This window comes from Drosophila bipectinata, chromosome 2L (genome assembly GCF_030179905.1).
Source record: "Drosophila bipectinata strain 14024-0381.07 chromosome 2L, DbipHiC1v2, whole genome shotgun sequence".
Taxonomy (NCBI): Eukaryota; Metazoa; Arthropoda; class Insecta; order Diptera; family Drosophilidae; genus Drosophila; species Drosophila bipectinata.
In genome coordinates this window covers 13,960,938-13,978,189 of record NC_091736.1, presented here as the reverse complement: position 1 = coordinate 13,978,189, position 17,252 = coordinate 13,960,938, and the positions used below count along the sequence as shown (strand labels likewise).

Sequence of the window (17,252 nt, the reverse complement as noted above, 5' to 3'; positions counted from 1 at the left end):
AGTGCGTCGGATCGGCTCAGATTGGATCGCTCCCGGGTCTGTTTGCCCAAGAACTTAGCGGTACGATGGGGCTTCCACATAGTATATCCAAAAAATAAAAGCAAGTCATTGCTGTTTGCCCAAGTTGCGCTGTTTTTTTTTTTTTTTGTATAAAACTTAAAGCCCATTCGGCAAGCTATTTGTTTTGGGCCAATTGATATTGCCCCACCGATAAAAAAAATACATTAAAAAAACACCAAACAATTTTATTAAATGTTAACGCTCATATACGTTTTATTTATATCGATTTCTCATATGTAAGAACAAAAATATATATTTACAATTTTTTTTAAATCGCGCCTTCTCCCTACATCATTTTTTTTTTTAGTATTATTTGTTCGGGCGTTAAGTTGATTTTCCATAATTTAATAAAATCAAAGTGAATTGTTTGCGTCCTACTTAATTCAAATCCATTATAAAACTGTTGCATTTATGTTTGGAATCGATTCCACATATCAACTAATAGATAAAACAACTTTCATACAGTTTATCATAATCACTTCGTTTCAAACACGTGCGTTTAGAGGGGCGTAATTAAAAATCAATATAGGAATCATTAATTGCAATCATTTAATCATTTTCACATGAATCTAAAAAGAGATGTGTGTATATTTTCTGAAAACAGGGATTTGAATTTTGATTTTTGTTTTAGGGCTGACGTATAAAACGCGCACTAAAACTAATAATTCATTTATAAATTTATTATTTTAGCTATATTTATAGTTATTAATATTCCTTTTTTTTGCTTAAATTGATGTTAATTTTTACTCATCTGCTTAAAAATAAGGGCTTGCATTATGCATTATTACTCTTATGTATGTTGCTTGGCGTACGATTCATGTGGGTGAATGTATCTGAGGGTGGTTGTGTGTGGTGTGGTGTGTGTGGGTGGTGTTGTGTTGATTGTTGGCGGCGCGGATGCTGATTTAAAAGAAACTTTGAACTGCTATACACTTGCTAGGCGCAACATAAATGAACCGAAACACAACAGTATTAGAGAATATTAAGAAAAATATATTAGGAGGATAATAGGCTGTGTCGTGAGGTGGCTCGCGTTATCCAATTGCATTTTTTAACTGTTCAATTTTGAATGTCAGGCTTACAAAAAAAGAGAGTCTGCGAAAGAGGAATTTCACAATTCGGGGCGCACTTATTGGTAACTGTATGCTTTCAGTTGGTTGGACTGTAAGTCATCTATAATCTTGGTCAAAATTATAATTGCTGCTCGATTTCCCAGGCGCCTGCTGTTCGAGCGATGATTTTCAGCTTCATTGGTTTACTGTAGTTTGCAATTTGCAATTTAAAGATGAGTATGATCCGGATCGTGCTCATTATACTGCCACTGCCGCTGCCGCTGCCGCCGCTTAAGCCAAATAATTATACACCTTTCGATCCTCGGGCGATCGTTGCAGATATTCACGCTCGATGAGCCCCTCGATTCGCTTCTTAATAAACACAGGCGACGGCAAGAAGCGCGACTTTAACTGCGACGTCACGTCCGAAACCAGAAGGTTGTGCTACAGAAACAGTATCTATTAATATCTATAAGATTTTTAAAAATATAATTACTTACAGCCATACGCTTACGCGCCTTCATGATGCGCACAATAGCGGCTTCGATCTCGTGCTTACGATCCTCGTCGACTTTTCCGCGTGTCTCCTTGCGCTCTGGCTCCGACTCACCCTTGGCTGCCACAGTTTGAATCTTAACCCTGGAATAACAGGTTATTAAATATATTAAGTCTTTAATGGATATCTAGTGAGTTATACCTGTGGAACTTGGATACAAAAGCATCGTTCACATAGAACTCATCCGTAGGTTCAATATCCTTAGTTTTCGTTTTAGAGTTCCGGACTAGCAGTCGCTGCGCTGGCTTGCCCATGGACAGAGATTGCAGAGCTCGGACTAGCTCTCTTTCCGGTATGTCCGTCTCCTGGTGGATGTCATCGTAGGTTAGAACGTCTCGGTTGTTAAATAGAAGCAAAACGCACATCTAAAAAGAGATACATATAAATATTAAATGTTTCTTTCAAAAGAAATTACTTTAAAACCCACCTGGTATGTGGACACTTGCAGAATATGCTTGCGTGTGTTGGTGGGCACAGCACAGCCGGTGGAGCTGGAGCTGGGGGCATCCTTATCCTTTTCAGTGTCTGCTGCTTTGCGGCCATAAAACACAGCGTTAATATAAGCCGTGCCTGGAAAACAGAACCACGAAATACCATTAGAACTAGGACTTAGTTAATATATTTAATTATACTCACCCATTTGAGGCTGTAACGTCAGCTGACGACCTGAGTGCTTATTTAAATAGAAGTTTTTGAAAATATCAAAGGCTTCGCGGGGTGCGGCGGGTATGTTGCAGTTGGGAGTTGCCGTCTAATCATAGGAATTGCAATTAAGTTAATTAGTTTACTTTCAAGCTTATTAATTATTGAAGAAACGTACCTGGGTGGGCCAAAAACCAGTTGTTAGTATGCGTACCGTAAGTTCCACACCGCCCAGAGATAAATTGTTATTATTTACAAAGTTTTTAAACTCGTCCATGATCGTATTGGAGACAGACATATCCTTAAACATGCCCTCTAGCTTCGAGGTAAATTGACAGCCGCATTCAGTCTGAAATAGAATTAATTTGAATTACTTTGCTTTTTAAACTTTAAAAGTAGATTAAACTAACCTTTAGTTTGGATATCATGTTCTTTTCGAAATCGTCTGAGACTGATTTGTTTAGCAACAATCGCTTGGCTAAATGCGTCTTATAATAGCGCTCAAAGACATCTTTCTCCAATAGGAAACGGAAGAGCACCATAGTTTTGTCCAAAATGGATTCAATCTCCTGCTCGCTCATCTATAAAGCAGGAATATCTCTTAAGAAATGAAAATAAATGTTCATTATTTAAGATACTCACTCCCTTGCCGCCCTTTTTCAGTTTGTCGTCTATGAATAGAGACAGATACTCTGGAGATTTGTTGTTCAGATTGAGGAAATGTTCAAAATCGGATGAGATGACGTTCTTGAAGATGCGATCGTTGCTGAATGAGTGCACCAGGAACTGGTCAAAGCGATCCTTGAGATCCAGAAGGTTCTGCACGAACGTAATGGGGTTTGTGTTTCCGTTCTCCTCCTCCTTGACCAGCATGCGTCCCTGTTCGCGCAAATACGCCGACATGGTATCGGCTATCACCTTGAGGCCCTCCTCTTTCAGTCTCGAGAAGAGCTTGTATGTGCAGGCCAGGTCCTCGGTCTTTGAATTCTTAATCATGTACACCACACCCGAGTTCTCCATTTCAACAATGGGGCGCATGTGCTTCTTGATCAGTTCTTCTTCTACGACGCGCACAATGCGTGGTTCTGTGTCCTTGTCCAAATAGAGGGCCGCTCGCGAGGACTCCTCCGTGATGCGTGCCTCTACTTTCTTGATGTAAACGCCAGCGTTGTTCTCGGCAAGAAAGTTCTGCGACTCGAATTTGTAGAACGCCGCCGACTGGGCGAGGAATGGCTTCTCGAAGTCCTCCTCGTAAACTGTGCGTGAGTTGATGCCCAAGGTGATAAGCATACTGCAGGCATTCTTGATGGCCAAATGGTTAATGGCCTCTCCATGCCGCTCCTCCATCACCATGCCGAGCAGTTTCTCTCGCAGTGCCTTTTGGATTTCCGAAAAGCGAACAACCTAAGAGGACAAGTCATTAGTTTGGACTGGAAGATGTACCATTTACAAGATAGTTCATACCTGATCTCTAAACAGAATCAATCCCAGATTGTATACATTGTCCACCTCTCGCTGCTGCACATAAACTCTGTCCATGTACATGAGTATGTCGCGGATCATTACCATCGAGGTCTGGTGATCGGTCCAGGCTTGATTCAACTTGGGCAGGAAATTACTGTGCAGACTCTCGAGTACCTCCGTTCGCACCTTGTGTTCCAGATGCTCGGAGACCACTTCCCGAAGTCCATAATACAGTCTGTTGCCGTGTTTGTGCAACACCATGTTGTAGGCATTGCGATAGAGCTGTTCGAACGACAATCCCGAGTTGTTTTTCTTCTGAATTTCCTGAATGGCATTCTTAAGGCTGGCCCAAATGGTTTCCACGTACTTTTCGTCCATGGAGGCCTGCAAGAAAAGAGGGGTAATCGATTAGTATAGTGCGGAAATGGAAGCTTAAAGGATGAATGTAATAGGATCTTCTAACATTAAAAGCTTTGCGCTTGTACTCGGGCAGCCAGAGTGGATAATGGCCGCCTGGGGCCCCAGTTCCTGACGATGTTGAAGCCTCGTTATCGATATCGGTGGCATCTGAGGTAGTGGCAGTGGTAGTACTGGTAGCTTCAGTGTTATTGGAAACGGGTGCGGCAGTTGGGGTGGTAACCGGTGGTGCTGCATTTCGATCAGATCTGGTGGAATGATGGTGATGCGAGCGCCGCTGGAGACTAGCCGTCCCAGAAGGTGGCGGACGATGTTGCTGCAGCACCTGGAGATTGTGTTGTTGCTGCTGGGACGCAAAGGAGGCGTTGGACACGTTGTGGCTCACATTGCGGGCCTGTTGCCTGGAGATCCGGCAGACTGCTCCGGTGTCCATAGTGGCGACACCATTAACATTGCCATTGCCACTTGCTGCATTGAAGTTGTTGGAGCCGGCCACAATGCGACTATGCTGGCGGACGTTGAGGTTGTTCAGTTGATCCGTCTGATGATGATGTTGGTGATGGCGGTGATCGCGTCCGTGCATCGAATGACGATACTGTTCCTGGTCACTAAACCTTTGCCGCTCACGTTCGCGATCCCGATCACGATCCCGATCACGTTCACGCTCACGATGGACTCGCTGATCCTCGCCCAGCGCCTGTGAGCGGCGGGCCTGCTGATGTCCCGCTGCCGGTGCCGTGCGGGACCGACTTCGGTTTGACGGCCTAATGATGACGGCTTTTGCTATACATCCGCCACTCGCGGTCCTGATCCACTGCTGCACTTCTTCCTCCTCAATGGACTATGCTCGCTGTCTCGCGTCTCCTCGCCCTTCACCCTGCTCTCCTCATACAGGTCCTACACGGTCTTTTCGTGTCTGTTGTGGGGGGAACAATAATTTCTTAAAAAACTACGTTTCTATTGGTTGTAACTTAAAAACTAGAATGTGCTCGAATTTACCCTGCCCCGGCCGGTGTTTTGAAGTTGGCTTGTTGTTGTTTTTTTGTTATTTTTCTCATTTATTATTTTTTTTTTTTTGATGGAGCGTTTTATAAGAGTGTTCTGGGTTTAGGTTGTTTCCGTATTCCTGTAGCCTGACAGATGAACGAAACGGATTTTTTCGGTAGACGCGGAGTTGTTTTAGATTCTCGATTGACAAAAGTATTTGAATTGTTGGGATATTTTATAAATATTTTTACTAATATTGATGAAATAGCCGCCTGCTAGTGTTTTGTAATGTTTTTTTTTTCCTGGGGACAAAGTACGCCAGTCCTAGGAATTATCTTATCGGGAAATTTTGCCAATTCATGCTATAGTCGAAAGAATTGCAGGTTATTGCAGGTAAATTGGAAATACATAGGGTATTCTATTTAGTACTGTTGTGTAATGATTATACAATAAAGGTACTTATGTAAAAATAAACATATATTATGAATAATTCCAAATTTTAGGACAATACATCATGTAACATACAAAGCTTATGATCTAATATTCATAAAAATTCCTAAAAATCAATCATATTGATAATATTATTATTTGTTATACAATTTCTGATGAGCTTAACTTTTATAAAATCTCAGGGGGGATTCCCCGAACATCCTTTTGTTTAGGTCTTACCGGAAAGGCGCGTATGCGCATTTTGCCCTCCTTCTTTGGAGGATTTCCCCGCAGATTCATGCTTCTGAGGCGTCGGCACTGCTCCTCCACTGTATTGGCGGTCCGGACTCCGGAGCAGGGAGCTGCAGCTTCTGCAGATCGCTTGGCTTTCCACTCACAACAACAGAGTCGCCCACTCGGATGTGTTTAACTAGTTGACCCACAAAGGCGGAGTTCTCAGTCTTGGATGGTTTTTCTGAAAGTCAAAGATGAGTTTGCTGTATTTCACGGATATCAAGGTATTGGTATGGGTATCGAAAGTATTTTTGCAAGCTTTCCCACTCAAATGTTAGGGTGTCAAAGCACACACACCCGATACAACATCTGCTATTAAGGGGGGAGTCTTAAAAAGCGGGTAAAAAAAACCCTAAAACGGAAGTGATTTAAAATTAATTTATTTAACAAAAATGTAATCATAGTTTCGAACCATATGTCTTTGTTTTTGAGAGAAGTTTTTGACTGTTTCTAGAGGGATTCCCCCCCTAATGTCACGTATGTATGTTTTTCTATTTGGGGAAGCGGCGGCGGCGGCGGTTTTCCTTTTTTTATCGCAAATATTTCGCAATTGTGGATCCGAGGAGTCAACGATCAAGAACTGCGCCGCCACTTCCTTTGTCGCAGAATCCATCGTCTATATACTATACGCATATTCCACTGCAGATCTCTCCCCAAAGAAACAGAAAACAGAAAAAAAAAAGAAAATACTCACACGGCGACAATATATGTAATTGTTATGTACACAAGTATGTGCGAGAACTGCATGCAATTGAATGGAAACCTATTGCCATGCCGTATCCTAAAAAAAAAATATATCCTAAGAATATACTCTGCACTACAACACCGGCCTATAAGCCTTAAAATTTAATAATTTTTTTTTTCTTTACAGTCTTTACTTTCTGGAAAAAAAAAAGACTGGTGGGGTTAAATGTGTGTGCGTTTGCCCGAATGTGTGTGCCTGTGTGAGTGCGTGCGTGAATGTCTGTCTCACCGTCTGTGCCTGCGTGTGTATGTTTTTGTACCTTTGCTTTCTAAGCGGCGCTGGATCCAAATATCCTTTAGATTTCGCTTCACCGAAAATAAATTCACTGGTGCAGAAGCACAAATATTGCTCTTGTTGCTATTTTTATCGATTTGTTGCTATTTATTAAAATTACTAGCATAGCTATTTTGCAATTGTATTGATTGTAGTTCGTACTAGGGATGCCGGATCTGCGCACTGTGCCAGAGCTGCCACCACATCGAAACAGCTATGTTTTCCAAACAGTGATGTAGATTTGGCTATTAAATGAGAGTTTTCTAACAATTTTGAATTTAAATTGAACGTATTTATTAATTTGGATTCTATAACGGTTATCGTTAGTTTTTTATGATAATTTTTTACATATTTTTATAAAAGATTGATTTAGAGTTGCTTCTAAAATTAAATCGAAAAATATCCCTAAGGGTATGCTACACAATTTTCAAATCATGTATCCTTTCCTAAAAGTATGGCGCAATGATTACTACATGATTTTAATTCAACTATTTAATAATTTTAAGTTTTTAGTAAGGGAATGCTATCTTTTTTGATATAATGACAATTTTTTGATTTTTTAAAACGAATGTGACGTAGAAACAAATAACTTTAAAAATCATAATAATCTTTGAATTTCAATAATAAATATTTTTATCATTTAAGGAATTAAGCTTTCAATTTGCTAACTAATTACCTTGCGGCAAGGTCCCTTCGGTCAAATAATATTTTAATTATGACAACTGACCCTGCCAATAAAAAAAAAATGAAGAAAAACAAAATAATATTAAACACAAAGTGGTTGTAAACGGATACCCCTTGCCGGCTACCGCATGCGGCTTTCTTAATTGGCCAACGAGACGCGCCCTGGCCCACTGCCTTCGTGGCCCGGCTGATAAGCAAATTGGTAAAAAATTTACAACAAAATTGTGAGTTTAATTTGCGAATAACTTCAACTTCAGACTTGCGTGTAAATTATGCGCACTTTCACCGCAACAGCAACGGTTGCATGGTTGCAAGTTGTGGCAGGGTCTTGGGTCCCTTGCGGCTGCTTCATTTGTCGTGCGTCGAAATTAATTAGTTGTACTTCTTCAGGTTATGCCTTCTGCGTAGGTGTTCGTTTGTTGTCATCAATTCATGCGTATTTATTACCATTTATGCCCGACTGTCGGCTGATGCGCCGCGAATTAATTACACGCCGGCCACATCAACATAAATGTTGCACGCCGCGGGTGCAACATGCACTGGATCCTCATACAAAAAAAAAAATAGCAAATATGTATTGCCACAAAAAATGAATGGTAGTAAAGGGGAAATAGTCACTAGCTTATAGCCACATAATCGTGCCCCATCGCAACCACTCATATTCACACCAGGCACTCGCGGCAACAAGGACAATAAATCATCCGACAGGCAGTCGAGTGCAGACAAATTCACTGAAAATTTAAATAAAAATCAAAACAAATGCCTAGACCAAACACGAGGAGTCGGCCCGGGCGACCGTAAAAGGCCAAAAAGGAGCCTATCCCCCTCGTACTTCTCGTAATGCTGCAGCCCCATCAATATGGAGCATTACAATACAAACAAAAGCAACTCGTCGTCGACTGGCATTATGAATAACTTTTAAATTTGAATGTGAAATAAACGCTTTGTCTAAGCGGGGCTACCGTTAGCAACATGCTGCTGTTGCAGTTACTGCTCTGCTGTTACCTGTGATTTATGCAGCAACATTTGATGAAATATAATACAAAAGGCGCACACGGCAGCACTGTACCAACAAACCAACAACAATGATAAATTGCCGCACGCTAAATTGTAAACTATATAAGGTTTAAATGCAAAGTGTGTTGCTCCTTGCATGTTGCATGTTGCTAGTTTATGCAACAAATGTTGCTTGGCTTTTATGGCTTCATTTTGGCCCAAAAAAACAAACAAACCTAAGACGATTTACTAAATTACTACACACAGATGGTTTACTAATTACATTTAAAATTACTGCCACTTCTTTTCTGTTTATAGGAAACATTCTAGAAAAGATTTTAGAATAAAAACAAAATTTTAATTGATAAAGTATCTAGTATAAATTCAGTTTATTATCTCACAGTTTACTGGCCTTTGATTGCTATTGGACAGTTTCGGTTTTGACGGATCCGGTCAAGGCAATGCACTCGATCTCCACCAGGGCATCCATGGGCAATTTGGCCACTTGGAAACAGCTACGAGCCGGGAAGTCCTTATTGAACACTGAAAGTAAAGATAAGCGACATAAAGCATATTTTTTTCGTAAAAAATGTCATAAAATGTTTACAGTAAACAATAAACAGGGCGATAAGGTGCAACGATGCCGATTGCCTTATCAACGGCACGCCACAAAGGCCGGTATACAGTAGGTATTGGTTAAAAATAACATTTATTATTTTGATGGTGTTACTATAATTATGAAATAGTTATGAGTTTTTTACTGCACTTTACTCACCCTTTTTGTAAACTTCGTTGACAGCTCCAAAGTCGTTAAGATCCTTCAGGAAGACGGTGTTCTTAATAACCTGGTCGACTCCAGAATCGGCTGCCTTGAGGATGGCCTCCAGATTTTCCAGAGCTTTCTCCGCCTGCTCCGTGGGTCCACCCGGAACCAGCTTCATGGTATCCTTGTCCAGGCCCAGACATCCAGATACGTACACAGTACGATCGGCCACCACAGCTTGGCTAAGAGAAAATTAAATATATTATTTAAAAATAATAATATAAAATTATTAATTCGCTTATTTACTTATAGGGAGCTACTGGCTTAGCCGCATTGGCAGTGCTGATTAGTTTCCTCACAATCGTTGACATTTTGAACTTGGAAACTGTGTGCTCGGCCTGAAATGAACTGGACGAATGCTTCAATTTAATGAAATGTTCAAAAAGTGGCTTTTAATATCAGTATCAGCCTATCTCCCGCGAAAACACCTGAAAACAGCTGATAACCAGATGTTTTTTTTATAAAAAGCTTAAAAAGCTTTGTTAGAAATACGATGTAGAAAGTTTTTAAGATTTTACATTTAATACAAGGTATTCTTAGATTTAAAATTGCATTATTTTTTTAATTAAATCATAAGCTTTGATAACTTAATTAACATTTTATCTTTGGAATTATTAATTCGTGATATCCCAAAAAATTTGGGTCGCCTGCGCTTTCCCTAGCTGGTGAATTTTTTAGCCAACCGATATTTGATTTAACGCCATAAAAAATGCATGCCATGTCACTTAGCCACGCCCCCAGGGCCGCCCTGACTAATTATTTATTATTTGGCAATTGCTGTCTGTCAGTCGCTGTCAGCCAGGTAAAAAGAAAGCCCCAGCTCTGATCGCAAGAGTTCCCGTTTTCAGAATCTTTACGCATGCCAAAATAACACAAAAAATAAAAAAAAAAATGAAAGAAAAAGACTCTGTAATTATGTGAAGAAGATGGGGCGATCCTGAAATGTGGCAAAGGGTCTTAATCCCAGTCTGAGACTTGAAGCTGCACCCAACTGCAACATGAGCAACATGAGCAGCAACGGCAACAGCAACATCCAGCGTAGGTGCAACTTCAGAGCAAAGAGAACACGCCCAGCAAAACGCCGCCCCAAGATTGATTGCAGACGTTTTGTTGTTGCTGCCACAGGTGTACTGTGAAAAAAATTATAAAAAAAAATATTATATCAAATTATAGAAAAGATTTAAATAGTTTATTAGCCACACCAAAATATTCTGTGCTTTTCAGCATGTTTTCAGGATATAGATTTCCGAATAATTATATTTTTCTAAGTGCATTGTTTTTCCGGTTGCTGATATTACCAGCCATCCCACGAAGATTCAACGAAATGCTGAAAGAAATTTCTTTCGGCTGCCTCTGCCCCGAAGCCTTTTCATGTCGCATTTTAGTGCATTAATTACTTTATGATCCACTTTATGCGCATAAAATATGCAAGTCCCCCGGATCGGAAAAAAGTAATTTCACAGTAAAGGGCCAACTTCGTGGGAGTTGCAGGATTCTTTTTTTTTTTTTTTTTTCTTTCTTATTTATTAATATTATTAATTTTTCTTATTGAGTATGCGGGTTGCTCTGGAGTCAACAAAATCAATATTGATATTAATTAGCCGCATCTCGGTATTGATTTATACACACAATTTACTTTGTTTAATGATGGCTCCTGGCCTCTGGACAAACAATTTTACATTAAATGCTTTAATAAATAAAGCCCTAAATAAGGCAAACGATGCCATATAATTATCTGGCAAATAACAAATGGCCCATGAGTTACAGTACTGGCCAAAGGTGTGCATTAAGAAAGGGCCAAAACGGCCACAACCTGATTCTTGGATATGTTCTGAAACCTGGTTTTGTACCCTAAACCCTTGAGGATCCGGAGTTACGGGAAGAAGATGCTGGTTAGTTGTCCAGTATTTATGCCACTTGTTGGAGGAGTAGCCGATTGCCTCAAACCATTGATCGTGTCCATGTCACTTTGATTGTCAACAGGTGCGGTTTCTTCCATTAAAAGGATGTACCTGTATAACATGAGTACAATTTTAATCCAATTTAAGATTTTTCAGAACAAAAGAATCCGCACCTGAACAAAAACTAACCAAGAACCAAATCCACAACTTTCCCTTTCCACCTGACATACTCCTTGGGACGGCTCCCCATCATTTTGTGGCTGCCATTTTTTATTGGCTCAAATAACTTCATTTGTTTAAGGCTTTATTGGATCGCCTCCGGCTCTTAAAACTGAAACTGCTGGTCTGGAACTGATGCTGCTGGGACAGGTCTCTCCATGGCGCAAATTACAACGATTTCTCAGCCGGAGATGGAGATGGAGGTAAGGTAACTGCAACTGCAACAGGGGCTACTGCCACTTGCTCTGGTTATTGGATACTCTATAATTTGCATGTGATTTTTATGGCTCTCTCGATTTTCATGCTAAATTATTTGATTTTAATTTGCTGCGTAATTGGCGGTCTGCCGCAGCGAGAGGAGGGTTACTACTGGATATCTGCAGACTGGTAGCCACTTTGTCTAGGTCCACCTTCCTGCCTATTAAACAGCAGATTTATGTTTATAGTGCTATTGACGCGACTAATCTCAAGCACGATATTGGTCAGAAATAGAATGCCGGTCGTTAAGTGGCGGCAGAGGCGTATCGAATTTCAAGGACGATCCGTGAAAAATTGCAGCCAACAATTATCTAAAATATGACGGGATAAGCATATTTTTGACTAAAGTTTATGGAGCTTTTTATGGATGTTCCCCTAAAAATGAAAACATATAGCCCGATTCTCTACAAATTGTATGTTATATCCTTTAAAATCCGGAAAAGCCTTGGAGGCATAATATCATCCCCATCGAAAGCCATATCTAGAAACAAAATATTTTTTAGATTTTTCGTCAAATTTTCTGATGGACCCCCTTCAAAATCCTGAAAAATGCTTGGTGGAACAATATGACCCACTGCGAAGACCATATCTTTGGCAATTTACATCCGATTCTGAAGCGGAATACCTTAAACGATTTGTACAGCGATTCTCCATAAATCTTCATCAAAATTTAGAAACAACATGGTTTTTAGATTTTTTGTCAAATTTTCTGATGGACCCCCTTGAAAATTCTGAAAAATGCTTGGGGGACAATGCGACCCACTGCGAAGACCATATCTTTGGCAATTCACATCCGATTCTGAAGCGGAATACCTTAAACGATTTGTGGATCGATTCTCCATAAATCTGCATCCGAATCTAGAAACAAAATATTTTTTAAATTTTTCGTCAAATTTTCTGATGGACCCCCATGAAAATCCTGAAAAATGCTTGGGGGAACAATATGACCCACTGCGAAGACCATATCTTTGGCAATTTACATCCGATTCTGAAGTGGAATACCTTAAACGATTTGTACATCGATTCTCCATAAATCTTTATCAAAATCTAGAAACAACATGGTTTTTAGATTTTTCGTCAAATTTTCTGATGGACCCCCTTGAAAATCCTGAAAAATGCTTGGAGGAACAATATGACCCACTGCGAAGACCATATCTTTGGTAGTTTACATCCGATTCTGAAGCGGAATACCTTAAATGATTTGTGGATCGATTCTCCATAAATCTGCATCCGAATCTAAAAACAATATATTTTTTAAATTTTTCGTAAAATTTTCTGATAAACCCCCCTGAAAATCCTGAAAAATGCTTGGTGGAACAATATGACCCACTGCGAAGACCATATCTTTGGCAATTTACATCCGATTTTGAAGCGGAATACCTTAAATGACTTGCGCATCGATTCTCCATAAATCTGCATGAAAATCTAGAAGCAAAATATTTTTTAGATTTTTCGTCAAATTTTCTGATGGACCCCCTTGAAAATCCTAAAAAATGCTTGGGGGACAATATGACCCACTGCGAAGATCATATCTTTGGCAATTTACATCCGATTCTGAAGCGGAATACCTTAAATGATTTGTACACATTTGATTTGATTCTCCATAAATCTGCATCAAAATCTAGAAACAAAATATTTTTTAGATTTTTCGTCAAATTTTCTAATGGAAAATCCATTGAGTGACTATAGCCTTCAGCGAAAGCCAGATCTTAGCGGTTCCCGATTCTTGAGTGGAATACCTTAATAGATTTTTAATTTGGTATTTCATTTTTGAAATCCACTATTGAGAAGGCAATAAATATTGCTGCATGCAAATGCTTTTATTTATGAATGGGTAAATTTCGAAGCCCATTCGCTACCTTTCTATTGCATTTGCCATCCGCCCATTCGGGCATTTCGAACCTCTCGTATCCGAAACGCCCACGTTCAAATCTGTCAGGGGTGCCTCTCCAATGGCTTTAATTGCCGCCGACCCAGCCCCGCCCCGGCCACGCCTTCGGCGGCCAGATCTCCACAGGACACGGCGAGCGGAGTTGACATGCAACTGCCAAAACGATGCTCAGATGCAACAAATGTTCGAGTCGCGCAAGTGAAAATTGCACTTTGAGTGTGTGCTTTATTTTTCGTTTAATTTGCAATGCAAAATAGCTGCACGATCCCGATCCCATGGCAGTGGATAGTCAGCACACGCCCTAAACGCCACAAATGAAAACTAATGATTTTCACTTTATAACTTTTGTGGCAAGTACGGGGCAAGTTGTGGCAAGGCAGCGACGGACTCTCGGGCTCACGCAAAACTAGCCGCACGGAAGCGAATGGGATTGCAAGCTATGGGCTTGCATGGAAAATTTGAAATTTAATCGCTAGCAATTAATTTGGTTCAAATGTAGTGAAAAGCGTTCCCCTCTAAAAAGAGGGGTGGGGGCCGGGCTGGGGCTAGGACTGGCGCCCCCACAGTTGCAGCAGCTGCGCCGCCCGCTGAGCATCGAGGTGGGTCAGTCGCATGTCCACCTGTATCGATTGGGAGCAGCAGCCGCCACGGGAGCAAAGGAACACAGTGAAAATGCATACAGTTTAGTTTTCTTAAGATTTTTAAAATATTTACCTTTAGTTCATATTTTTCTTAGTGTATCTAAGAGCCAGTTGCTGCAGCGTCTGTGTGGTCTTAGGGGTCCATCGAGTCTCAAGTTGCTGCCGCTCGATGACAAACGAACGTTCAACATCCAGCATCCAGCATTCATTCGGCACTGAACATTTAACATTCGACATTTGGCAAGTGGTCAACCGCTCAACGTCGCAGTCGGTGGGCAGGAAAATTGAAAAATTAACAAGTATGAAATGTGCAATTAAAGTGTGCTAGTCCCGACCCCCACATTACCCCTGGGTAATACGAGATACCCGACAGAAATAGCCAGCCAGCCAACCAGTCCTAGGAAAGTGAGGATGACAACGACAACGACAACGTTGCCTACACCTGAACTCCTCGATACTCATTTCGAGGGGAGACCCCGAAGGAGGCGAATTATTAATCTACTTTTAATTGCAGCCAGGCAAAAGGCATCTTAGGTACTTGTTGTGGCACTCGGCTCCACCCTGGGATCACCAGGCCCCCTTGATTAATGTGCGCCAATTGTGAAATAAATGTTTCGCTGCCAGCATCCTTCCCTGGCTTCTTAGCTCCTTGGCTGCTACCTAATTGAATTATTGGCAGGGGCAAATTTGTGGCAGGCCTATATTCATACATATATGCACAGGCCTTAAAGTGGGGCGTGGCACTTGCCTTATTGATTGTTGTTTGCTCAAAGGCGGAGAGTGGCAACAAGAAACCCATGTGGATGTTGCAGGAGACGCGTGCGAGATATGGAATCAGCAAGAGATGTTAATGGTTGGCACCATTATTCAAGAATCTGGAGAGGAACCACAAGAGGTCAGGTTGTGGATATATCAGAGATACCAAAAGCAATTACCAATAACTGAACTGCCTCACGTATGACCCACCTGGGCCGAAAGCATGAGCCAGAACCAAGCCAAATAAGATTGCATCACGTGACCCAATTCGATCATATTTTTCCAAACACAAATATTGACTTATTTTTGGCCATTTTTTCTGGGTTTTCACCCACTTTGCCTTTGGCCTCGACATGATCTCGACGAGTAAAGTGGCACACTTGGAGCTGGAGCTGGAGTTGCAGTTCAAGTTGGCAACTGGGAAATGCAATTGCAGCAAATTGGCCAACAACAAAAATAGCAATAACAATGGCAAGGCAGCAAACAAGGTACAACGAGGTCAGTCTAGGGCGATGGTGATGCCAATGGTCCATGGGATGCGAGTAGCGAGTTGCGCGCCTCTTGGCCATGTTCTCCCTAATGTCAACTCATATTGCCAATGGGTATGGGTCTTGGTGTAGAGGAGGAGTAGGTACAACTGTTGGCCTAAATAATAAAACATCAGAGACAGAGACACTTCTACTATCATTTCACAAGCAATGTTCACTATTTTTCAAAATTTGTTCAACAGATATTAAGAGTAAGGCTTCCATTTAAGAAGTTTCTTGAAAGGTTTTTTAAGCTTAAAAATATAATAAGTGTTTCCAATCATAAAATTTTTTGAGTGCATCCGATGACTTAAAAAAATACACTTTTTGGAGGTGGTGTCACCAAGGTAAAAGACACGAATTTTTGGTTCTGCTCTTCTCAATTTGGCCGTCTAGCCGAAAATGTTTATAAACTTGGCCATAAACATAACAATTGAATGGGTTCTCTCTGTTGAAGGACAGAACAAAAACATATTCCCCAATTGGGTGGCGAAACATATTCAGGGCGTTGCCGGTGAAATTGGTAAGTATTTGAGTGTATATGGCCCACTCCCGTCGATTCCCAACTGATAACAGCGAAAATAAATGGAAATTCGAGGCGACAACCCAGCCTTATATTGTACAAACATTTAAATCCTCGACTGCCTTTTCTCGCTGGCCCCTTGTAGCCTGTCAGTGGGTTGCAGAAAAAGAAAACGGTTGGAAAAAAAAAAATTCATTAAATTGAAAAAAGGGTACCAAGTGCAAAAGGTTACAGGTAGTGCCGCAAATACACCAAACACCAAAATAAAACAAAAAACAACCGAAGAAAGGGTTAAGAAACAAACAGAAATCAAAACAAATCGAATGAAATTGGTAAGGAATTGGTAATGCTCTTTAAGGCTTAAAAAAGTGAATAAAATAGTTTTCAAAAACTGATTGAAAATCAAATAAATTAAAAAGATGTTTTCAATAAAAATAACAAGTATTAATAAATAATCTAGTTTGAAATTAGGTAAGTGAGCATCATTACTATAGGTATATACTACCCTATAAAACTTGGCCAAAAACCACAACACTACCAGCCAAAAAAAACCAAAAGCTGCCAGACAACAGCAAATAAATCTGACAAGAGTTTTGCAGTCGCAGCTTTGACTTTAGAATGGCCCAATGTCCGATGATGAAGTGATTTTAAGGGGTCGGGGGCGGTGGCTCTTTATTGGGGCGCCCAAGGAGGTGCACGGGGCAAGTGGTAAAGGAGCAGGGGCAACTGCAACTGGAGCCGGTGGAGCGACTTCAATGCGCACGCGCTGGCTGCCACTTAACGAGCGGAGGCCACAAGGAAAGAAAGCTCCTGCTGCCTTCGAGGGCGTTGTAAGATCTCCTCGACAAAAAATCCCAAAAAACAACAAACCTTTACAAAAAAAAAAGGGAAAAAAGAGGTGACAAAGTCACGAAATTCTTGTCAATTTTCAACTACAGACCAATTTGTTTGTCTTCTCCCAGTTGCAACAAAAAACCAAGCCGCAAAAAAATAACAAAAAAAAGGTAAATCCCAAAAGTTGGTTGAGGGAAAAAAAAACATCGTGACAAATCAAGCTACCAAAATTGGAAGAAAACTCTGCAGCAGGCTAGAAGAAGCCAAGTCAAAGGAATGG

General features: G+C 40.8%; 2 protein-coding genes across 7 annotated transcripts; both read right to left on the bottom strand.

The window, feature by feature from the left end:
- Positions 1-243: 243 nt before the first annotated feature.
- On the bottom strand, positions 244-7,097 carry Cul3 (cullin 3). Of its 5 annotated transcripts, none has more exons than XM_017241571.3 (11): positions 6,906-7,097; positions 5,848-6,082; positions 3,775-4,158; positions 2,953-3,714; positions 2,721-2,891; positions 2,489-2,659; positions 2,305-2,419; positions 2,096-2,238; positions 1,810-2,033; positions 1,613-1,751; positions 244-1,556 (listed from the first exon to the last, which is right to left on the bottom strand). In XM_017241571.3, exons 2-11 carry the CDS (start codon positions 5,905-5,907, stop codon positions 1,404-1,406), a joined length of 2,322 nt encoding a protein of 773 aa, XP_017097060.1. In that variant the 5' UTR covers positions 5,908-6,082; positions 6,906-7,097; the 3' UTR covers positions 244-1,403. The 5 variants fall into 5 exon arrangements, with proteins under 5 accessions (XP_017097060.1, XP_017097061.1, XP_070132901.1 ...); XM_017241572.3 differs by lacking the exon at positions 6,906-7,097 and adding an exon at positions 6,596-6,727; XM_070276800.1 differs by lacking the exons at positions 5,848-6,082; positions 6,906-7,097 and adding exons at positions 4,238-5,140; positions 5,191-5,383.
- Positions 7,098-8,843: 1,746 nt separating this feature from the next.
- Positions 8,844-9,844, bottom strand: UK114 (reactive intermediate imine deaminase A homolog UK114). Of its 2 annotated transcripts, XM_017241463.3 has the most exons (4): positions 9,669-9,844; positions 9,375-9,604; positions 9,001-9,142; positions 8,844-8,925 (listed from the first exon to the last, which is right to left on the bottom strand). In XM_017241463.3, the coding sequence occupies exons 1-3, from the start codon at positions 9,731-9,733 to the stop codon at positions 9,021-9,023; spliced, it is 417 nt and encodes a 138-aa protein (XP_017096952.1). In that variant the 5' UTR covers positions 9,734-9,844; the 3' UTR covers positions 8,844-8,925; positions 9,001-9,020. The 2 variants fall into 2 exon arrangements, with proteins under 2 accessions (XP_017096952.1, XP_017096951.1); XM_017241462.3 differs by lacking the exon at positions 8,844-8,925 and having other exon boundaries at positions 8,955-9,142; positions 9,669-9,843.
- Positions 9,845-17,252: the final 7,408 nt, after the last annotated feature.